The sequence below is a fragment of the Gymnoscopelus braueri genome, assembly GCF_963280865.1.
Source record: "Gymnoscopelus braueri genome assembly, chromosome: 5".
Lineage (NCBI taxonomy): Eukaryota > Metazoa > Chordata > Actinopteri > Myctophiformes > Myctophidae > Gymnoscopelus > Gymnoscopelus braueri.
The window spans coordinates 52,508,010-52,533,275 of record NC_137606.1 but is presented as its reverse complement, the minus strand read 5'-3'; the positions used below and the strand labels follow the sequence as shown (position 1 = coordinate 52,533,275).

The following is a 25,266-nucleotide window of genomic DNA, read 5'->3' as shown; positions in this document are numbered from 1 at the left end:
TTGAAACATTGTTCCGTATTTGATAAAACAACTTCCGCGTGCAGGACTTCCCCCTCTTTTCATGTTAGCTGAGATAAAGACATAATACATTTGCATTTCCCATTCAAACAGTATAGGGACAATTTCATAATGACCACACATTGTCACAAAAAAGGGACAATGCCAACTGTTTGTGCTGTACATGGCCATCAAGAGTGCACGCTTGCTGTGTGGTGTATGGACACAAAACAACGAGCAAACTACAGACTTCACAGTTACTTAATTCAACCAACAATTCACATCATCTCTCTGCCACTTTAGCTCTGCTGTGGAACAAAAGAGTCGAAAGGGGGTTCAGGTCATTTTATAGGTTTGCCAGGAAACGCACCTGTAGCCAACCACTGATTGGGGCGAGATTGGTCCAAACCAACTCCTTGTCTGTGGACAAGGGTTCGAGTGTGTCAAATAGGGACACTGGACTGTAGTAGCCTACTGAAAGGAAAGTTTAAAATATCTATGACTTGAATGAAATGAAATGTACATAATGTATGTGTGTGCGGGTTTATTTCTAGTGGACCGAAGTGACATATTGTAGATCACCCTGATTATTTGGTCTGTCTAGAGCAGTGCTACTCAACTTTTTTTTAGCACAGGATAAAAATATACATTTCCGTTCAAATATATGGGTTGCTAAAACATTTTTCAAAGACAAACAGACAGACATACATACAGGTGCGTCAATTGTTACAGGTATAATGCATTGTTTTCTATGCATTTCGGGTTTTTGGGGGGGTTTGACCCCCACATTTTTCCGGCCGCGCGGCTTTGCCGCGCGCCCAGGATAGGTGTCCCTTATTTCAATCTCTGGGAGTTGGCAACCCTAACCTTGCCATACCTTAGCTTTTGCTGAACTGATGCCACTGGACATACACACAAAATAAACTGGTACAGTGAAAAGAATATGATGTCAAAATGTACATTTTCTTGTGTGTTACAAAATCGAAAAATCCAAAATAGGACCGTCATTTTTATGGCGGCCCCTTGGACTTTTGGTATTTTGCTGAGTGGCCCCTGAGCCATCTTAACACATTGGGTGCCAGAGGTTTATTAAAATATTATACGTTGAGTGCCTGCATTTCTTCCATCCACTTGCGTTATAAGTTTCGTGCTGTGAGAAGCCCCGACGCGGAAGTGCATGTAAACAAAGCGTGCGTGCGAGACGGCGGAGGGTCCCGACTAACGCCTGGAACAATAATATTTCTAACGCGATCCTCCATTGCAGCGTGATCGCCGATCGAAAACGGCTCGTTTCCACCACATTAAAAAGAAATGGAGATATTAAGCTTTTAGTCAAGGAGATAACATTGAAAACGCCGACCGGAAGGATTTTTGACATGGAGCCAGATCCAGCCTCTTCTTCTCAGAAACTCCTTGGGTGATGTCAAAGTTTCGTTTTAGCGCCCCACGTGGCCCACATGTATAAAAATAGAATTGGGTCAAAAACGGTCCGGACCGTTTTCGGCACTTCTCGTTTGGATCCTCAAAAACGGTCCGGACCGTTTTTGGCATTCAATGTGTTAAGTTGAGTAGCCCTGGTCTAGAGGGAGGGGCCATGTGGTATAAAATGGCTGAATATTTTTGTCAGTCTGCTGCTGCATGTCTACTCATAGACATATAAAGGTAGACGCCTCCTCCGGCTCTGAAGCGTCTGTATGGCGGGCGCGCTTCCGCTTCCGGGGGGGCAGCTGGAAATTTCCGCGTGCGTCACAGAAGGGGGGCGTTCAGTAGGCCAATCAGAGGCAGGTGGGGGCGGGACAACTAGATTCTGACAAGTCCTGGAAAAGACGCGCTGTGATTGGCCAGTAGTCAACACGCTGTGATTGGCCAGTGCCTGTACCCCCCGGAAATATGGCGGCCACCATACGAAACAGGTCGCTCCAACGAACTGCAGAGGCCAATGAGGTATCTAGGTTTCTATATCTATGTGTCTACTGCTGTCTCCTAAGGAAGTGAAGTTTTGATTTGTCATAGATAGAGTTCAAACCATGGTTAAAATGCATTTCTGTTTATTATTTATATTTATTATTATAGAATTTCGATGGCTTGATCATTTGTTGTATGTATTATAATGCTTGATTTATCTTATGTATGTATGAAGTATTCGTTTCGGAATATTATTTATTTTCAGATATATCTGGTCTCCTTGTTTTGCCACTTTTATGACACTTAAAATAAATAAACAACGTTAAAACCTGCCAAACTGTGTGCCTTGCCATCCTTTGTCTACAGTAGTTGTGCTAGGAGGTTGCACACTACCCTCACCCGAGACAGCGTGTGACAATTACAAATCTGTATCTCAAATAAGATATGCAAAGTAAAAATATGCCACTCATTTTCATATGTGTATATTTGTTGTGAGCTCTGAACACTGCATTTTAACCACTTTCAAATAAAAGTAGCATTCAAATGTGTTCCTCTTTATCATGTCCTCCTCCATGCGTATAAGAGAAAATGTTGATTGAATATTTTATTAGGCAAAAAATTTAAAACAGCACACTTATATTTAAAATACTTTGTCTAAAAGGTCCGTTCATAAAAGTCCTTGCGGTCAGTGTTGAACACTGTCTTCACTTACATAAATTGTTTTATTGAATACAGAACCAACTGACCTGCATCAGGTTGAAACATTGTTCCGTATCCAATAAACCAACTTCAGATATGCCTGGGGATATGCATAAGATGTGCAAAGTAAAAATAAGCCACTCATTTTCATATGAGTAGCCTATTATGCTAGCCTGTGAGCTCTGAGCACTGCATTTTAACCACTCTAAGAACCATTCTTAGCCAATTTCACCCAAAACCCTCTCTACTAAATTACTTTGTACGACAAATAGAAGTAGCAGATCTACAAGTCGGTTTTCAACCTTGACGGTAGATCTAGCTATTTTCGCTATTTAACCACTTGTACCCAGTGGTGTAAAGTAACTAAGTACATTTACTCAAGTACTGTACTTAAGTACTGTTTTGAGGTACTTTTACTTTACTGGAGTATTTCCAATCATCTATACTTTTACTTCTACTCCACTACATCTCAGAGGCAAATATTGTACTTTTACTCCACTGCAATTATTTGAAAACTGTAGTTACTAGTTACTTTGCAGATATAAATTATTACATTATAAAACATACATTAACCACTTTATCCCTATTTTATACATAGGCTATTTGAAAATAGCCGATCTACAAGCTCACAACGCGTCGCATCGCGACGCGTTGTGAGCTTGTAGATCTGCTATTTTCAAACATTTTAGTACTTTTACTTTTGGTACTTTAAGTACATTTGGATACCAATACTTTTGTACTTTTACTCAAGTCAATTTTGAATTTCTGACTTTTACCTGTAACAGAGTACTTCTACATTGCAGTATTTATACTTTTACTTAAGTAAAACATTTGAGTACTTTTTCCACCACTGCTTGTACCCCATGCCTCCATATTCCGGGCGACAACGTGTTGCACTTTGTTGTTTCTGAGCTGACAGGTGCACTGTAGTGGTATGGTGGGGGTCTTGTTTCTGAACTGACAGGTGTAGTGGTAAGGTGGGGGGGGTTGGTTGGGGTCTTACCTCTCCATCTTGTTGTTTCTGAACTGACAGGTGTAGTGGTAAGGTGTGGGGGGGTGGGGGGTGGGGGGTTGGTTGGGGTCTTACCTCTCCATCTTGTTGTTTCTGAACTGACAGGTGTAGTGGTAAGGTGTGGGGGGGGGGGGGTGGGGGGTGGGGGGTTGGTTGGGGTCTTACCTCTCCATCTTGTTGTTTCTGAACTGACAGGTGTAGTGGTAAGGTGGGGGGGTGGGGGGTTGGTTGGGGTCTTACCTCTCCATCTTGTTGTTTCTGAACTGACAGGTGTAGTGTTAAGGTGGGGGGTTGGTTGGGGTCTTACCTCTCCATCTTGTTGTTTCTGAACTGACAGGTGTAGTGGTACGGTGGGGGGTTGGTTGGGGTCTTACCTCTCCATCTTGTTGTTTCTGAACTGACAGGTGTAGTGGTACGGTGGGGGGTTGGGGACATCCTGACACAGTGGGTTGGGAAGTGACAACTTCTCCAGGACTGTCTGGGTCCAGTTGAGGTTCGGGGCGGTTACCACCTGCACCAGTGCACACTAGTTATCTAATGATCTGTATTGTGCAATACTTTACATTGTCTAACGTAATGGTACATATTAGCGCTGTTATTGGTTCCCATGGCTAGTGTGGTTAGGAGTCAGGATCAGGGTTACGGGTTAGGGGTCAGGGGTCAGGGGTCAGGGCAGCTTACCTCCAGTGGGACACGGAGACTGATCTCTTCAGCATAGTAGCACAGAACACTCCAGGGGGCGCTAAGGAGAACGTAGCAGATCTTTTTCTTTGCTTGCTGAACTTCCGTCTGAGAAATGGAAAGATACATGCGCACGCACAAACACATTATTCAGCCTCTATACAAAATACCTAGTAATAGTAGTTGTAGCAGCAATTTACAATTTAATACATAAAATGCAGAGGGACATTATCCAGGTAAACCAAGAACCTGGCATCTAAACAATATACTATCAAAATAATAATCTGTACAATGAAACTATAGGATACCAGGTAAACAATCTAAATAAAGTGCTATCTAAATATATTTTTGTATCTATTTTTTTTTACAATGTGGTCAAGAAAAAAACAAACCTATAAGTAACAAACACAAATGACCAAGGTATGTCAGCATGGTAGTCATAGCTAGGTTAACAACTCATTCTCTGCCACTGACGTAATTGACGTAATTATTCCCGTTTACCAATACTGCCACTGACGTAAAAAACGTAATTTTAATTTAAAAAAAATAAATAAAAAAAATGACCCAAAGACCAAGGAGATATGATTTTTCGAAGATCTAGACTCCCATCCACTTCCTTGTTAACTTAAAACTTAAAAATTCTGTATCTAGGCTCCTGAGTACTTTTTTTTTTCAATGAAAAATCTCTGGCAGTGGGCAAACGCGGCCAGCAATAATTGTGGCAGGGCCGAGGTGGAGTCTTCAGATTACGGCGGAAAATTGGGGGCGATTCTACAGTTCTAACTGCAATGGGGAGTTTCGGATTGTGTGGAGCGTTGTCCCAGGTGTTTTAGACCAGGTAGCCAGGTGGTGACAGAACGTTGGCTGTAACTTCTAAAGCCTACCGCTATCTGTACTCTCAATCTTTTCATCTACTTATATAAACAACCATTATCATAATAGGAACGCCTCAACCACCTGCTTTTCCTGAACAGCTGACTGATGACTATATACTATATATATAGTCGTATGCCGAATAGTGAAAATAGCCGCTAGGTGTGAAAGCCATTAAAGGGGAAGACCACTCATTTTCAACATTGAACTATATTTTTAATACACCTTAGAGCTGTTGTGTGGAAATAAGAAAAAAGCCCCCCCCCCCATGTTGCCTAGAACTGGATAATTGATTGAGGTCATGTGATCAGTGACATACACAGGGTGTACTTTTGGCTGAGGGGGGCGGAGCCAAAAGTACACCCTGCGTATGTCACTGATCACATGACCTCAATCAATTATCCTTTTCTAGGCAACACAGAAGGGGGGGGGGGACTTTTTTCTTATTTCCACACAACAGCTCTATAAGGTGTATTAAAGACATAGTTCAATGTTGAAAATGAGTGGTCTTCCCCTTTAAGCTATCTATCTTGTAGATCTACAGTACTATTTTCACCATGTTGGGAAATGTTTTAGCATTTTCGCCTATGATGATCAAAATAGGGACATCAGGTTGAAAGTGGTTACCAACACTGTCTGAGGGTTCGAATCCACCGTGGTGCATCCGGCTTTATCGAGTGTCTATATATACGAACACAATCGTATTCGGGGGAAGGGAAGTCGGGCAGGGAGGAGGATATTTGTCAGTGCACGTACTCCTATACGGGCTGGGGGCGGCACCTGTCAGCGGGGAGTGTTGGGCGGGAGGGTGGGAGGACTAGGCTCTATATGTCCCCCCGGTGGGGGCTCCTCACAGGCATGTGAGCCAGTAGAAAACAACAGCAGTTACGAGAGGAATGAATTGGCATAATGACAAAAACTAAACAATGGGGAGAAAAAGGGGTACCCTAAACAGCCAAAAACAACAACACTGTTGTTTTCCAGGTTGTAGCCTATTATGAACTATTTCAGTCGTATTTGACAGTGTATTTTATTCACCGCTTGGTGAACACCTGTTACAACAATGTTGTATCTGCTTGTCGATCTGCTTTTCTGACGCAGGTGGCACTTATAACTATAGAGCATCAATGTGATGACATTTCTGCTCTGTTCAAGCTTGTTGGCACAGAGTCTTACCAAGGCAAACATGGAGGTTCTCTACATTCCCTACTCTGCTCCGGTGTCCTGGTCTGGGGACATTGATTGGTTGATTCAGTGACTTCTTTATTGACACAGATCTTGCGCACAACGTGCAAACAGCAATCGAAAAGATGAACACCAAAAAGCTTGAGAGCTCATTTCCAGCGAGGCCTTTTTTTGTGTGTGTGTGTGTGTGTGTGTGTGTGTGTGTGTGTGTGTGTGTGTGTGTGTGTGTGTGTGTGTGTGTGTGTGTGTGTGTGTGTGTGTGTGTGTGTGTGTGTGTAATACAGTACAAATACATGTACAAGCGTAGGAAATATACAGGATAGATATTAGTTCAGTTCAGTTACTTAAAATCAACTATTTTCGCTATTCGCCGTACAACCAGTATACAGGGCTTAATTCTCATCTATTAACAGTCAAATCTATCAATAACCACTACACAACAACCATCAGTCAGCACCATGGACAGCAGCAATATGTCCATGTTATTCCCCTATTTCCCAAACGTTGTAAAGAGCATGTAATCTGCTTTCTCCTCCTAGCTCATCCCACAGTGCACCAGCCAGCCTCATCCTTCTCTCCCTGACCTTGTCCGTGACCTGCAGGAGGCTTCCGTAAGAGGTCTACATCTCTGATGTGGCCGCCCGTGACATCAAGTGCCATTTGTATAGCCTTCTAGTGTAGACGGCTAGACGCCATGCGAGGCCTTTTCCTGCTGTATTGTGAGCGTCCATAATATCTCAGCCCTGTGCAGCAGTACTGATTCTGCTGTAGCCTCGAACAACTGCATCTTGAGGTCACGTTCCTTCTCAGATCTCCACACTCTCCTCATCCCGTATATACAAGGCATTACCGGCGAGTGCCCTACGGACCTTCAGATCCCTGTTCGTCGAGGTGGTCCGGGCACCGAGACATTTGAAGTCCTTGACTTTCTTAAGCACCGTCCCGCTGGCAGTAAAAAACGTTTCTGTCCCCCACTTTGAATGCCATTACTTTGGTTTTCCTGGCACTGAGCTTGAGGCCAATCTTCCTGCACTCTACTGCCCGTGGAGTCTTCCTCAGGACCAGCGTGAAACCCACTCGGCCCTATTTTGCGTGTCTTAAGTACCAGGTCTTATGACTACATTTAAGACCTGGAGGCGTGGCCAATGCTATTTGGCCACTCGAAATAGCCAAACAGCATTAGCCACGCCTCCAGGTATTAAGTTAAAGAGGTGGTGCCATGGTTTTTGCACTTTTTCTGTTTTTCATGTGTCTATGAGGTTGATAGAACTTCATTAAGTTTTTATGGTGTTTTATGTCTTCTCTGACTATTTTGAGTTTCTTCCTGGAGGCTGAAACCTTGAGGGTCAAACGTGCCAATAGAAAAACAGCCATTTAGTGACAAAATATACCCTCCCCCTCATTATCATAACACAACAGGTGTGGGCATGAGGAGGAGGAGGGACTAGGACAGGCGGGTGGTGCTAAGGTGGTGGAGGAGGTGCTAAGGTGAGAACCAGGTATACTTAATGAACTGGAGGCGTGTCCACATAAAAACATAATTTTAACAATTTCTGTAATTCTTTTTGAAAAAAATCATCCTCCTATTATAACCATAATACCTGATGATTATGTTTTAGGGGGGGGAAAAATCTCTGAAAATCACGGCACCCCTTCTTTAAGTCATAAGACCTGGTAATTAAGACACGCAAAATAGGGCCCAGAGTCTCCTCCCTGCCACTGATTGCGAGTCTCATGGAAACATCGCCGCAATAAACAGGAAGGGGGCCAGCGTATCACGCTGTAAACGCCCGAGAGTATGTCAAACTTTTCAGTCTCACCATCGTGGGTCAAAACTTTGGCTCGAGTCTAATACTGTAGCTTTCCGCCATCATGCCCCTATCATCTTCTCATCTTTTCCCCCAGTTGTACGGTGTCAAAAGCTTTTTGGAAGTCAATGAAGGAAACGTAATTATGCTGTTATTGTGTTTGATTGAGTATTTACTGTATTTTGTTTTTCAAAAAAATCTACTTCCTTAATTAGTTCCGCCGGGCTGGAATGGCCGGCGATAATGTTTCTGGGTTTTTTTTTGTCTGTCAGTGAGCAATCTAGTTTTCTCCTGTACTCATATTGATTGAATGATTGAAATGTAAACAGCACATGTGGTACAGTCAGATATTAAGGCTAAAAGGATAACAAAAAAAAGTTCTGGTGACTTGTTTCCATTGTTCAATTCATCAACATAGCATAAAAAAATACACTATGATACATGTCAATACTAGCACTATTAAAGGGGAATGGGAATATGCTGAGGTCTCTTGATAGATATTTTTTGGAAATACACCAGTGATTTATATCCTTTAATGCAGGGGTCTTCAACGTTTTCAGGCCAAGGACCCCCTAGCTGAGAGAGAGATGAAGCAGGGACCCCCTCTATATCGTATAAAATTGTGTTTTAGATTAAACTTTTTCTGTTTACTTGCTCTGCTCTTTTTTTTCCGTCTACACCCATACCTCTTTGCCGAAAATAGCCGATCTACAAGCTCACAACTGCGAGGCGTTGTGAGCTTGTAGATCTGCTATTTTTGGCTAAAGTTCTCCTCAGAAAAGAGATGCTAGGGTTCAAGTGGTTCATGTAAAAATAAAAGTCATCTCACACAAAGATTTGGCGGCCCCCCTGTAGTAACTCTGAGGACCCCCTAGGGGTCCCGGACCCCCTGTTGAAGACCCTTGCTTTAATGGATGGTGTCAGGACATTCCAAAGTGGCAAAGTAGAATAAGAAATTTGCTCATGTTTGTTCTAAAATTGGGTAGTACCAGATCGTTGTCGCTCCCTCTAGTGTTCACATTGGAGAAGTAGTTTAGACAGGCATGAGGATATTGAGGGCACCGAGGGCACTGTCCCTTTGACTATCTTAAATACCGATCACATTGTTTTATGTGCTTACCAGTTGTTGGAGAACGCCAGCAGTTTGAAGTCCAGCCAAGAAGTCCTCCCTCGCTTTCCTGTCAGAGGAAGGGACGGTCGTTTTACCTCCACTCTGCTCCACCCAACTCTCCTCCCACACCAGGACAAAATCTATCCAACGCACGCACGCACACGCACACGCACGCACACGCACGCACACGCACACGCACACGCACACAGATAAGATTGTTTTTTTCAAGGAATTACAATCTAAACAAATTATTAATTTGGTTCTGCTGCTGTAGAGCAGGTCTACATGCATCCTTCAACATAGTGCATGTTGTTCTACCAGTTTCTAGTAACCAGTGTCTTCCACAGCTGTGGTCTGTTGACCTGAAGACCAAAGGCCTAATATGTGCCCTGGCCAAAGAGGCTCTTATCAGCTAGTCTCTTATAGGCTAGTGGTTAGCATGTTTGGCTTTAGAGTCCCTTCCCACGTGGGAGACCAGGGTTCAATTCCCGGTGATATATACATATACAGTACATTATACAACAAGTAGTTCCGACCAAACAATCTGATTGGCTGATATAGCTATCTAGCCGTGCTTCAAACCAGCATGATAGCACGGGCCTAATCACATTAATAAATCAGTCCGCACCTGATTAGACCATATATGGCACAGCTGTGCTGTGAAGTCACGCTGTCCCACGGTAGGAAAACAAACAGACAGTAGCCTGACCCACCGCCGCCACCGGAGAACAAACAGCTATGCAAAAAGGACTATGTTGTTAATTTTGACTTATTTGGTGGACTTACGGTTGATCAATGGTTAGAAGGTTATAAATATCCTCCTGTGTTAAAGTAAAATTACTCCCATTTCGTTAGCAGTCCAGTGTATGTTATACTTTATCGTACGAAGGTATCGCACGCCGAAAATAGCCGATCTACAAGTTCACAACGCGCGTTGTCAGCTTGTAGATCAGTTATTTTGGCCACGTGACACGGTCGTACGACGGAGCATATAGCCTACTGGAATTCATTCCACTGCGCAAGCATTGATAGCTCAGCTGTGTTGATGAGACGGTGCCTCAAACTCAAAGCGCTGCTACAGGGACTATTTAATGTCTCTCAGTCAAAAACTCTTCTCTTTACAGGGAAACGGATAATAGCGAAACATTTTTATTATTAATTGCCCCACAATATGAATACATTTGGATGTGTTTTGTTGGTAACTGTTGTATAATCGCAACATTACACTCGAGGGTGTGCTTTACCTTACATTATTGGCACTTCAGTGATGCTCAGGGAACTCGGCTTCGCCTCGTTCCTGACCGCATCACTGGCGTGCCAATAATGACGGTAAAGCACACCCTCTCGTGTAATATTGCTTAATTAGACAACATCCATTCAGACAGCTAGACTATAATACACAACCTCCATTCAGACAGTATAGACTATACATTAGACACAACATCCATTCAGATAGTATTATTCATTACACAAAATATAGCTTACAGTATCTCAGTTAATCTAATATGTTAACTAATGTTTGTTTAACTCTATATGGTTTGTTTGATTTTTTTGTTTTATCTTGTGGGTGGATGCAGCAGTTTGACATCTACACTGTTGACAGGACTGTTGGTAGAAGGTGACATGTTGACATAACAGGTCTGAGTCAATATACACTATTGTACAGACTGACAGCATCTGTCCTGCTAGAGACAGACAGCAGTAGTAGTAGTAATATTACAGTAAGTCATTATAATCTATAGTCATATTTTGTTATATCGTTGCTGTCGGGCAGAAACCTTATCTCCACATTCACAACTTCTTGTGTTTCTTTCGTAAATTAACGTCCTACTTGATCTTACTACAGCGTCACACAAAAGTATCAAAAGTAGCAGATCTACAAGCTCGAAACGCGTCGCTTCGCGCCGCGTTTCGAGCTTGTAGATCTGCTACTTTTGATGCTTTTGAATTTGAATCCTGAAAGTATGTCCAAACAGATTTGGACATAATGAGGTTTCCACCCAACAGAGACGATATGATATCTTAAAGGTAGATAAGATAACAATGAGTTATAAGGTTATTATAGTATAATAACGGATTATTTAACCTTCATGAACGATCGTGCTGATACTCTTTTTGCACCTTAACGTCTATTATCATGTATACTATTAGCCTAAACCTGCTGACATAGTGAACCTTATGTCTAATCTCATACATACTGTACCGAAATGGATATGCTATGTGTATGTATTGTATGTAGATATATGATATATATAATATTCTGTTTGATTTTTTTACTCTCCTTGCTCACCCCCCCCCCTCCCCCCTCTTGCTCTTTTCTGTCTCTTTCTGGAAATAACTACAAAATAACGGAGCTTGCACAAAAATTAATCTCACCCACTCTTTTATATATATTTACCTGTAAACCTGTGATGTGACAATAAAACATTCTCCTACAGTGTTTAGCTGGTAATCAAGTCATTTGTATTAATATTTTTTTTTTCTTTCTACTCACCGATTATAGTTATTCCATCACTGAACGTGTTCCTGTCCTGTAGCGACCGCTGAGGATTCTGGGGGAAAAAAAGTTTCTTTTACTCTTATCAAAGCGATTTTTGTGAATATATTTTTATTTTAGTCCAATCTGAATAGTAGAGAATATTAATACAATATAACTTAACAATATAACCTTTGACACCATCCTGTTTCTGACCTGAAGGTCAATATTAAGAGTCCAAATGGACTCTTACTGGTCTGTTACTGAGTGAGTACAAACGGAACCACTAGTCTGTCTGTACACTCTCAGAGTTAAATCAACAGTGAGGATTGTACAGTGTAGAGTGGGGTCTCGGAAAAAAAGAGGGGGAAAAAAGCATCAAATTGGTGTCAGTATAGCTTAACAATCTGCATGGGAACCCATTCTGTCAAAAAAGAAGGAAAAACACATGTTTTTGCCTCCTTTTTTGTGTAGAAACAGGAACTCGGTTACGCTCCTCCCCTTTCTTAGTCCACTTCCTCCCGGGTACTTTCATGTTTAGGGCAGTGGTGAGAGATTAGTTTGAGAATCCCAGAACTAGACTAATACTGGAACCACAATCTACTCCGTGAAATCCTCAGTGTTAATGTAACTCTAACCCTTATACGGGTCCATCGGGTTCATTTTGGCCCTCAGAGTTACAGCGTTCCATTTGGGCCGCTGGTTGGTCCCCAGGCCGGACGTTGAGAACCACCAGAGCACTTATGTATCCGCTAATCAGCCAGTAGCTCTATTGTTGTTCTAGTGACTAACTTCCTGTTTCTGTACCGACAGACCAGATGACAGACAGACCTGCTGCGTGTTGACACTCCCATAGTCATTATGGTCTGGCTCGGTCGCCATGGCGATGAGAGTAGCACTGTCTCCTTCCTCTGATTTCCTCCTGTTGAACATTCTACACACACACACACACACACACACACACACACACACACACACACACACACACACAAACACGCACACACACACACGCACTGGCTATGGCTATGTTCTGGCTATGTTCACACTGGCAGCCGAAAATCTGATTTTTGGCCTAAACTGTATCGTTGTTGTCGGGCGGAAACCTATCTCCATATTCTAACTGTTTGTGTTTTTTTTCGCAAACTAACGCCCTACTTGATCACACTACAGCGTCACAAAAAAGTAACAAAAGTAGCAGATCTACAAGCTCGAAGCGTGGCACGAAGCGACACGTTTTGAGCTTGTAGATCTGTTACTTTTGATATATATATATTTTAAAATCCTGAAAAGTAACAGTGGAAACCTCATTATGTCCAAAACTGTTACTTTTCAGGATTCAAATTCAAAAACAGCTAAAGTAGCAGATCTACAAGCTTGAAATGAGTCGCTTCACGTCACGTTTCTAGCTTGTAAAGATCTGCTACTTAACACCTGTTGTTGTGCAGAAGTACATTGTTTACAATTGAGAAACATTTAATTTAACCCATTAAAAGCCAGGAAAGCTTCCGTGTCATTTTAGATTTTAGCTAAAGCACTAACTAGCATTGGTTCACCATTATTTTAAACTTTGGCTGTTGAAAAAAATTGCAGATATACAAGCTCATGTAGCGCGTTTATTTGTGCCGCGCATTGTAGATCTGCTATCTTTGAAAAATCTTGTATTAATGTAAAAAAATATATATACAGTATAATGTAAAAATATTATTTGCAAATCTTTGAATATAAATTATATATATATTTTAAAGCGAACATTTTAACTCAAACCTTTGCTTCTGGGGGTCGCTGGAACTAAATATTTTGAGATGGGGGTCCGCGGCCAAATACATACATTTTGGGGGTCCTTGACATGAACAAGTTTGAGCACCACTGATACAGCAACTGTTCAGAAAACTGTTAAGATTTAGAAGACATTTGTAGAATCGGCCTCAGGTCTTACTGTAACCCATTTAGACCTGAGGCCGATTCTTATAAAGCCTTCTAAATCCTGACCTAAGTTTTCTGAAAAACTTATTCAAAATGTATTTATTCAAAAATTTAAAAAAAAAGTATGTTGCTATTATACTGTACATAGCAACAACAACCCCAAAAGGGGTTCCCGTCCTGTAAGTGTTAAAGGTAGGGTAAGTGATATTTTTTACAAGTGATAAGTGTTAAATAGCTCTATATTCTGATAGTTATAATGAATAAAGAGTTTGATAGGTTCTTGATCGTTATCTTAAACCCCCTTGCTGTTTGATCACACACAGATAAAGAAGACACGTGACACACGAGATCTCTTTTACTCGTACGAGGATTGTGACCACCATGTAACTCACTTCACAAGGTCCAAAATCACAATGGCGCACTCCCCTCTGTCCAAGCACTTTATTAGAAAAGGGGAGGGGACAGAGGAGTACAGAGGAGTGGAAACTTACTAACTAATAAGGACTGTCAGACATATTACACATTGGATTAATACATTGCAGGAATTCCATTAAATGAATACAAATCAAAGAAAGAACTTATATACACACATTATAATATATATCTCTGTACACAGATATTATAAACTGGTCCTAACATTCCCTCCTGTTGTTCATTTAATTAATACTTCTGAACATCACATTTCAAAATGAACATCATAACAGGATTTTTATTAATCAACCCAACAACTCAAACATTTGCCTCTTCGCTTCCAGTGGCCTTGGGACTAACTTTCTATGTCACTCTCAAATAGGGCTTGAAAGGAATACACACTCTCGTGTAGAGTGGAGCACTTGGGCCAAATATTGTCATCAGTCTGAGACAACGCCGCATGTCTGCACGACCTTTTCATTGACCATACACTAATGGTCTTGCTTTGCGTCACTAACATTCTTGGAATTAATGTCATCTGAAATAAAAAAAAACACCACATGTCCTTTTTATCAGAAACGCAGACCCCTCCACTCGCAGCAGTCAAAAGGTCAAGAGTCCATCTATTCTGGACGGCCATTAACGACGCTGACTCAAACTCACGGTTTTGGGCCTCTTCATGGTCATTGTAGCATTGAGGAACAGGCTACGTCTATAGTTAATTGTCTCTACACGTAACATAAGCTTTCCCACTCCAAGATGGGGAAAGAGAGACAAACCAACCTTATTGGCACGGGATTACCAGTGAGATTGTATTTTTCTTACAACCTCCAATTCTTAGTTGATCTAAACAAACACGGGGGAGTCAGCATTAATGTCTGTTGACAATTGTGTTCGTTGATCTGACCCTTCTTCACAGAGCCAGCGTGGACATAACAAAGGTTAGGCTTCCGAGTGACATACAGGCTTAACAGTGCTATTTAGGGCGTATTTCAACTGATGGTACGGTTTACACGGCAAATAGCTGCTGTTAGTTCAAAGTCATTTTCTCCCAAGGCTCACCAGCGATATTGGATTTCGAGGCATGTCACTTCTCATGACCAGTTGTGTGAAGCAGATATATTTATACAGTATGTGTGCAAACATAAAACATTCACATTTTAGTCTTAGCGATTTGATTAGCGTAAAAATATACCTATATATATTTAGATTTAGACGGTGAGAAACATTTTCGTCAACACTCCTCGATTTACGAGTAACTTTAATAATACAAATATATAATACACTCATAGAAATTAAAAACTCACAAAAATACCAGGGGTGCAATTCTAGGTGTAATAGGAATGGGGATGGGGAATATTCTAATTGGAGTCTTCTCCAGGTTTGGGTCTGACCTGAGCTCTATCCGCTCGGCCCCACCCGCTGCTGGCTTTAGCACTCCTATTACTTAAATGTCTGATAATGTTCGAACCAATTTACAGTGGCCTTTTGTGGATCCAAATAACACGTTTCACAGCAATTGTGTTGGTGACCAGGACTCGGAACGGACCCTCTCAGCGCAGAGTTGGTCCTGGTCCTGTCGCTTGATGATCTTTATCACGGCATGCAGATCACCAGTGCTTCAGTCCCTGTAGGGAGAGAGAAAAGACTAGACAGATAATTTGCACTTTGGACTATTTTCATGTAAAGCTCCACTAATGTGATGCATTATGGCTATGGCCGTTTTGACACATCTGTACTTCAATCTAGTTTTACAGTATCATCACTTTTCAATAAGTGGAAATAATAGTCTTACATATGGCCTTTCGTTACCTTTTCATTGTCTAAAAACATGTACAAAACTGTTTAGCATAATTTTGAAAATTATAAGTGTGAAAATGCTGCTTAATTATATATTATATGTGTACCATCCCTCCTGTTTGAGATATGACCTATGGTCATGACTCAACTTCAGATCCTAAGTGTGAAATGGTCTGTGTCACTGGTGGCAGACATAACAAATAAAAACTCCCAATGTGAAGCGCGACTAGGTTCCTTTTTATCTTATCTACATAAGCGTTTCCCAGGCGTAAAAGTGCCTCTGCTAGTCTACTGTGCAGCAAAAAAATAAACAAAGTAGAAAATGCATCGTGGCTATTATTATAGAGTCAGACATTTAACATCGATGCCCTTAGCGGCCTTGGGGTTCAAAAATACCACAACGAACTTTAGTGAGATGAGGTTGAGTACATATCAAAAATTTACACAGGTTCCAGGTCTTAATGGGTTTAAGAGACATTTGGAGTAAAACCTAGAGGCCTTTAACTTAGCACCTTACTCTTTCAACAAGACATAAATCATTTAAAAAAACTTCTTTAACTTCAGCAGTTTGGATAAAGGACTTAGTATAATCAGGAAGGGCCAACACAGAGACCAACATGTGCATCATCTGTCTTAACTTAACAAAAACGTCTGCTGCCAACGCAATTCAAACTATATGGGGCATACTGCAAGGAGCTCTCTCTTATTCTTGGGTTTTGGTGCTTGTATCTAAGCTGCTCTTCTATCTGAATGTAAACAGTGGCCTGCTACTCTTCCCCCATACTTTCACATGTGGGAGATTCTACTACTAAATCAACACACGAGATAACGTGAGACGAAACCTGACAACGTGGCCTTAACATTTAGCTATTTCCCTTGAGAAACTGGCTGGACTATTCACAAACACACGCACACACACACACACACGCACACGCACACAGAGCCAGGCTCACTGAATTGCTCTCACTCTCTTATTCTCTCTCTCTCTCTCATGCATGCGAGCACACACACATGCTTACACGCGCGCACACTCACGCACACATGTGAACACACACACACATGCAGACAGTCACACAGACACACTCACTCCTCTCACACACACAGTACCTGACACTCTCCAACGTAAGTGACGTCATTCCACATGCTTCAAACACACACAGTCTTTTCGGTACATGAAACTACACACATGCACGTATACAAGCACACACGCACATCATAACCCATTTTTTTTTTCACACTACTGTTGCTACCCTTCACACTTTACATATAGTACATATGTATTACACCCAAACACCACATTCACTCACAATTCATGTACACTAACACCTGAACACACATACATACACTCTTACACGTACAATTTCTCTCTTTCTTCCTCTTCTCTCTCACTCTCATTTAAACATCACTCCTTCCATGTCGTTGTGCACCACGACATGGAATTTTGAAATGTTTAAATGATTACTGCATCTATTTGGGGCATTCATACAGATCACAAAAATGCACATTCCACTCTCTCATTCACACATCTTTTAGACAAAACAAAACGTTTTCTTCTTACTACAATCTCTCTCTTTGTAGCTGTCGCTCTGATGCGCACAGCCTCCTAGCTTCTTCTCTTTCTCTCTTCTCTAATCATCCCAGCCAGACATATTGCATGACTCGCAAAGAGCCAGTCCGAAGAGAAGATGGCCCTTACGACCACATATACAACATGAGTTGGGGGCCCTTGGTTGGCCTTTCTCTTTCCTCGTATCATCCCATCCATGTACTGTTGTGCTTGATATACAATCAGCCACAAAATGGCCTAAACGACCACACCTAAAACATGATCTGGGGGCCCTTGTTTGGCCTTTCTTCTTGCCCTGCTTTGGCTTATCTCCGTCGTTGGTAACATCGACTACAATCACTTGTTTCACAGGAGCACCTGTATCTTCTTTTTCCTTCTCCATATTAGCAGTCAATTACTATTATGTGGGTGAAAACTTAAATATGTGTGGTTATTATAATGTTCTGTTCAATGTAGAAATTATTTTAATCACTGTAAATATCTTGTTCTTATCCTAACTAAGTGTATTTCAACGTTTCTAGGCACTGCTGTATACTGGTCAAAAACTGTATCACACCCAAATATTCACCAGTTCACCACGTGTTGGACTAGCCCAGGGGATCAGCTAACTTATCACATTCAAACCACACACCGTACACCCCTGAGAGTCTTATGGGGGTTATACAAGATATATAGACTAAACATAGACAAAAGGATCATGCCCTGGAAGGTCCACCACGTGTCGACTTGCCCCAGAGGATAAATCACTGAACCCTCTGGAGGGAGTTTTCAGACTCTTTATCTTATTAACTACCGTGACTCTCTCTTGAACTCACACAAAACTCGTTTCTCAGTATACAATTGCAGCTAATAAAATGCAGTGGCCCCCGCCACTACAACACAACTATAACTGTAGTTGCTTATCTATGCACAACTACAACACACTTGTCAATATTACACCTTAGTAATAACAACAATATGTCCACACAAGGACCACACTTACATGTTTCTTATAGGCGTGTGATCACGTTCAGATTTCGGCAGTCGTTCGTCGAAGAGAAGATTTCGGACTGGTGAACACCGGCCTGGTTTACACCCCAGGGCTTGCAGGACCCTCTCAGATCTCTGGCTATCGATAGACTTGCGATGCGTCCTCTTCTCCTCTTCCAAAAACGACGTAGAAATCCGACACGAAGGACCAGTGAAATGATAGGTTCTTGATCGTTATCTTAAACCCCCTTGCTGTTTGATCACACACAGATAAAGAAGACACGTGACACACGAGATCTCTTTTACTCGTACGAGGATTGTGACCACCATGTAACTCACTTCACAAGGTCCAAAATCACAATGGCGCACTCCCCTCTGTCCAAGCACTTTATTAGAAAAGGGGAGGGGACAGAGGAGTACAGAGGAGTGGAAACTTACTAACTAATAAGGACTGTCAGACATATTACACATTGGATTAATACATTGCAGGAATTCCATTAAATGAATACAAATCAAAGAAAGAACTTATATACACACATTATAATATATATCTCTGTACACAGATATTATAAACTGGTCCTAACAGAGTTGTTGTTCAGTAACAGGGGTCTCTCGGGGTCTCCCGTCCATCCAGCTCTTTAGTAAACAGAAAATGGCCTATACATTGTTCAGGTCAGGATACCAATTAATTCCAATCAGCAGAGAGAACTCACACAGGATACAGATTAAAAGTGAAATTGGAAGTGATGACGCCAAAGAAATGAACAGAAGATATTGGAACTGGAACACTATAAAAGTGAAGCTGGTAAATGGGTACTCTCTCCTGATTGGCTGACATTTTTTTACTCACCTTCAAACGTTCAAAAGTTTATTAAAGAGTTGGAGAGACAGGGAGACCCTGTAACAGGACAAACACTCTGTAGCAATGATTACGATCACACTATATTGCTTTAACCTTTCAACATGTTTTTTTTTGGTTTTGACCGAAAAATATCACTTACCCTACCTCTAATAGGAGTATAAAGAAATGTGGTTTACCTGAACTTATCCACTCAGTCCAAATGTCCACACACTTCACTGAACTTGGAGCGACGATGCAAACCACTTGTTCTGTTGAGTCCACGTCACACAGAGACCCAACAACACTACAGACCAGTCCAACAGTCCAACAGGTTGACATTTAAATTCACCCTCTTCTCTTCTCTCTCTCTCTCTCTCTCTCTCTGTCTGTCTGTCTGTCTGTCTGTCTGTGTGCCTGTCTGTCTGAATAACTGACTCTCTGTCTGTATGTCAGACTATATGACTCTGTGTGCTACTCCCAGACAAGGAGGTGGGTACTGTATGTTTGTCTACCGTTCAGCCCACACCCACAACCCCAGAGGGAAGCTCCTGCATCCTGAATCTGAGTGGGTGGAGCTTCTACTTGACAGAACCCCTTGTAGTTGGTGCCAGTCACTGGCCATATAAGCAAAGTGCCTGTCATGAACTCTTAAAGAGGAGATGTACAGTATTATTAGTTTTTACCTGTGCTGGATGCAGTTGCCCCAATGAAGGAGGTGGGAATAAAGCAGAGAAGAGTTAAATGAGATATGTTGGAACTTGGACGAAATTAGACAGACATTGCTATTTGCTGAAGTGTAATAAGTCCAACCTGCATACTGACTATGACAGATCAATCAGGAATCAAGCTACGTATAAAATACAGATTGCCAAGTCCCAGTATTACAGAGATGCTGTTAAAAATAAACTATACAGGCCCGGATCGCTGGCCTAGCAGTCTGGGCACTTATGCTCTTATGTAGCCTGACAGAGCATTGTATTTTTGACTCTGAGATGTAGTGCAGTAGAAGTAAAAGTACTGAAAATTGGAAATACTCCAGTAAAGTGAAAACAAATCCTCAAAATTGTACTTGAGTTATCATACTTAGTTACTTTACACCACTGCTCAGGAATGTGATTCAAATATGATTTGCCAAAAAATCATGTGTTTTCTTTGTTTGTTTAGTTTTTGTTTGATGAAGTTGATGAAACCAATGTGATTCCAATCTGGAATGATTTGGGCTGCCAGTGTGAACACAGCCTGAGCTGCATAACGGTCACATGATGCAGCAATAATTAAGTTGTATCACAGGCTTGTGTCACATACCTCATTGTTACTCTGTGTGCGTGTGTGTGTGTGTGTGTGTGTGTGTGTGTGTGTGTGTGTGTGTGTGTGTGTGTGTGTGTGTGTGTGTGTGTGTGTGTGTGTGTGTGTGTGTGTGTGTGTGTGTGTGTGTGTGTGTGTGTGTGTAGCTTAAACTGCAGCCACATGTACAGTATAAGTAAGTAAATAGTAACGGTGCTGGTGCTGCCCCATGACTACTTAAAGGAAAACTTTTTTTTACAACAAGGGTTCTTTATTAGTTTGTAATGATACGTTTTTGACATTACTCCTACAAATGTTGTCCTAACATCATGCAAATCGGTACGCGGTATCTCTATATTCATGTGATTAAGATGAATCTTTCAGATTTTTCATGTTTCATCCTGATTGGCTAAGATTGGCTTCCAAAGTTTGCAGGAGTGGCCCGTTTTGTACAAAATTCCTCAGATCATAAACGGAGAGTCCGATTGCCGTGAAGCTATGTACAGCGCAAAAACGTATATCTGTTTATATTTGTTGATGCCATGTATTAATGTGTAATATTTGATGCTCTGTTTACATTTGTGTCTAATAAAGTATTCAATCAATCAAACACTTACAAATAAAACAAAACAAGGTATATCACATGATTATGTCACGAGTCATGACTCTGAGGAAGATGTAGTCCACATGGAAACGTCAGTCACTCCTGTCTTATAGCACCTTACTAATTAAAAAGGCTTAAATGTCCGAGCTGCGCCAGTGTCTCCTTCTTCTCCATGTATTACTGGTTATCTTACCCCTGAGATGAGTTCAGTCCAGACCTGAGCTCTAAAACCTCCTCTGGATTATAACAGGCTGTGTTCAAATGTAAGATTCCTAAAAAAAAAAGAGAGTAACCTGTTCACTTATGGCACCCTGCATGGGAGCACACTTGTGCCATGTCACTAAACATGAGCCCACCAATAAAGTCACACCACATTGATAAGGATGGTCGTGAAAAACGATTGTTATAAAACCGGGATGTTTGCATACAGTATACAAGATGACAATAATATAATAATAATACCACTTTTATTCAACATATATACCAGAAAATAATACCAACCAGTTGCAACAACTATATTTTTTGCTCATGGCTTGGCAGTGGTATTGCTTGCTTATGTTTATGTTAAGAATTCATTATTGTCTCCGCCAGGCCGAAGGCGTGGCGAGAGAGTATGTTTTACCCCCTGTCCGTCCGTGTGTGTGTGTGTGTCCGTCCGTGTGTCCGTGTGTCCGTGTGTCCGTCTGTGAACAGCTAATCTCCCGCACCGTTGGCTTGATCGCAGCGAAGCTTTGCACACACACTCCCTGGATGCCAATTCAGAACCTCTGCCCCAAATGTTTCACATGGGCCTGTTATAGCGCCACCAGGAGGCCGATTTGTGCAAAACATATTTTTTGACAGTACTCCTTCAGATTTGATCCAAACATCACGCAAATCGGTACACAGTATCTCTATAGTCATGTGATCAACACGGATCTGTCCGATTTTCCATATTCCAACCTAATTGGTTAAGATTGCCTTCCAAAGTTTGCAGGATTGGTTTGTTTTAAACAAAATGCCTCAAATCATGAACACAGCATGCGATTTCCTTGAAATTTTGCACGCACATTCCCACTAGGTCGAGGAAGAAATGGCACCCTTTTCACATTGGCCTGTTATAGCACCACCAGCAGGTCTAATTTAGCAACACACATTTTTGGAACAAAATGCCTCAAATCATGAATGCAAGGTCCGATTGCCGTGAAAGGCCCAAGAAGAAATGGCACCCTTTTCACATTGGCCTATTATAGCGCCACCAGGAGGCCACAATAACCTCCCTAACCTGGCGGAGACCTGTGCTCCGTGGAGCACTTTTTCTAGTTGGGTTTCAAACCAGTTTAGGCTACAGCTACAAAACCTGACAGTGACCAACTGACCATCCAAAAGTCCAACATCAGTCATCACTTTTATTGTTTGGCCATGTTGGATTTGTATGGGATCCAATTGACAAGCTATAAGTGTGTAATTGTTTTGTAGGAGAGAGTTCCTCTATTCTGTGACCGTGGGGTCCAGAAAGGTGGAGTCAGAGAGTTGATGGTGTGTCGGTAGTTTACTCAGATGTTGACTTTAAAAGTAGCAATACCAAAATACTTTGTTTACAAGTAAAAGGCCCGCATTCAAAGTCAAACTACAAAAGTATTAGCATCAAAATGTACTTGAAGTAGCAAAAGTAAGACGATTTGTTATGCAGAATGCCCATTTCAGAATCAGTATATCATGTTGGATTATAATTATTGTTCAGTAATCATTAAGCCCTATTGCATACCTTGGCTAATCAAAAGTAGCAGTTCTACAGGCTCTCAACAACACAGTGCAAGCTTTTATCTGATATTTTGGAAAACTTGTGTTCATTCATTGCTCTAAGTGCCACTTATAGCCTTCAATCTTCTGATGTACAGCTAAGACAGTGAATACTAATGATGAAGTCTTTACTCTACAGAGGACTCATGTGTCAAACCCCCATGTCTTTATCCAGTATGTGCATTCCTGTTTCCTCCACAGCACCAGTGGTGTAAAATGGGATCATTTTAACGTCTATTACGTCTATACTCAAACTGGCTTTTGTGTGCACCCTATGCACTTTACCATAGTGGCATCAATACCATGTCATGATACCCCATATCATGGAACCCTTTAATAGGCCAAGGACCCCTTAGCTGAGAGAGAGATGAAGCAGCATTTGACTATATTGTATAAAATTGTGTTGCAGATTAAACTTTTTCATCGATTTCATACAAGGCTTCATAGACTTGTGTTTTTTGCACCTATTCTATGTTGGATTCTCGTTAATGGGTATTTTCAGACATTTAACCACGTAAACTCTGCATACTTTGTAAACTTGACCTTTGGCTCTGTACCTGGTCTTCTCTTTTTTCCCTCAACAGCAAATCCCCTCACCAAAATTAGCCGATCTACAAGCCGCACGACAAGATCTGCAAGCTAGATGTGCTTGGGGAAAAGGGATGAATGGAGATGCTAGTGTTCAAGTGGTTAATGTTTAAAAAAATTATCCTATCACACTGGAAGATTTGGAGGCCCCCCTGTAGTAGCTCTGAGGACCCCGTAGGGATCCCAGACCCCTTTTGAAGAGCCCTAATATACAATTGATACAATATCTTCCAAGACACATCACAGAGTACATCATAGTCGCAAAATTACAAAGGTATAATATACACCATAGCAGCATAGATAGTGACCCCATCAGGAACTCCAATAACTTTTAAATGCTTTTTAATAACTAACTTTTTTTTGTACAGGTTTCAACGTCTAATAATACATTTTCATTAAGGTGTGAAAAATAGATGTACCCCAATAAACTAGAACATTTCTTCCATTTATAGGAAGGTTCTGTTGGATAAATCGATGTTTAGTCCCAGGTGGTTGCATAGTATGTTGAGTTGATGAATCCAAAGCATTTTCTTTTGAGATAACATGGGGAGGTAACCCCCTCTAGTGGTAATTAATGAATAGGCCTATGTATTTACCCGAAGACCACCTCCCTAGCACTATTTTGTGGGGCCCCAATACAGGATTTGTGTTCTTAAAACGTTTAAAACAATTTTTTCCCAAGCTTTTTGGAAAATAGCAGTATCTTCAAGCTTGTAGATAGGCTATAGCCTATGTATAGATGGGTTTCCGCGCGACGTCATCACAGAGCAGAGTGCGCAATCTGCGCATGCGGGTGGTAGAACGAACCGGAAGCGCCATTCACTCTGTTGTTATTTTCGGGATTTAGATAGGCATAATGCTGCTATTTTAGGCATAATAGGCATAATGCTGCTATTATATACAAACAGATCCAACTTCCGACAAATCATTTTTATTGAGTAAAGAAGATATTACAAACTGCATCATTTAATCTACTTTCATTAAACCCGGTGAAGACCATTTCTTTTATGAATGTACATTTGACTAGAGCTGCTGCGGGTAATAGCGCCCTCTACCGCTCAAACCTCCACTGCGCGCGCATCATCCTCTCATGTTTACAAACAGGAAACCCATCTATATACTGTAGGGTTAAAGTGGTTAGACTGATTTTGATATATGGACTCATTTTGCTGGGACCAACTGGAACCCCATCAATGGCCCCTGGGGGTCCCCGGACCCCACTTTCAGAACCAATGCACTAGGGGCAGTGATCTGTTCTACACAAAGGGCAGGGTTGATTAATGGTTAACTTAGGAGTCAAATTACTTAATTTCTATCAATTACACACTACATGAAGCCTTGAATTCATGGAGATTTTTAAGTTTTTGTCGCATTCCTAAGCCAACAATTTGATGACCGGCGGAGTCTCCGGTAGGAGACATAATTGGGCCTCCTACTGAGTAGTGTTGTACAACAATAGTGAAGATGGCTGATCTGAATACAGGGGTGTATCAAATCATCACCCACTCCAAGTTCAAAGAGCTCCAAAATGTCTGCACCAATTTCAACTTCACACAGTTAATAAATGTACCCACCCGGGTAACTGATTCATCTGGGGGGGTGATTGATTATGGGCTTAGCGACCACTCAGTCATTTAGGTAGTTGTGCGCATGTGTGTGCATATGAATGCAGGTGTGTGAAAACAGAGGAACAAGAACGAAATGACAAAAGTCATATTCTACCAGGTGTGTGTGTGTGTGTGTGTGTGTG

The 25,266-nt window shown here is 41.5% G+C and overlaps 1 protein-coding gene across 1 annotated transcript in view; it reads right to left on the bottom strand.

Moving 5' to 3' along the window:
• The window catches only part of ano7 (anoctamin 7), a 40,844-nt gene extending 21,192 nt beyond the window's left edge, over positions 1 to 19,652 (bottom strand). Inside the window, exons 1-6 of the mRNA XM_080428767.1 lie at positions 19,456 to 19,652; positions 12,579 to 12,681; positions 11,766 to 11,823; positions 9,281 to 9,411; positions 4,295 to 4,402; positions 3,988 to 4,124 (exon numbers count right to left, since the gene is read on the bottom strand). Coding sequence (XP_080284893.1) covers positions 3,988 to 4,124; positions 4,295 to 4,402; positions 9,281 to 9,411; positions 11,766 to 11,823; positions 12,579 to 12,680 — 536 coding nt within the window. The 5' untranslated portion in view covers position 12,681; positions 19,456 to 19,652. The remainder of the gene's footprint in view (positions 1 to 3,987; positions 4,125 to 4,294; positions 4,403 to 9,280; positions 9,412 to 11,765; positions 11,824 to 12,578; positions 12,682 to 19,455) is intronic.
• Between the last annotated feature and the right edge of the window lie 5,614 nt (positions 19,653 to 25,266).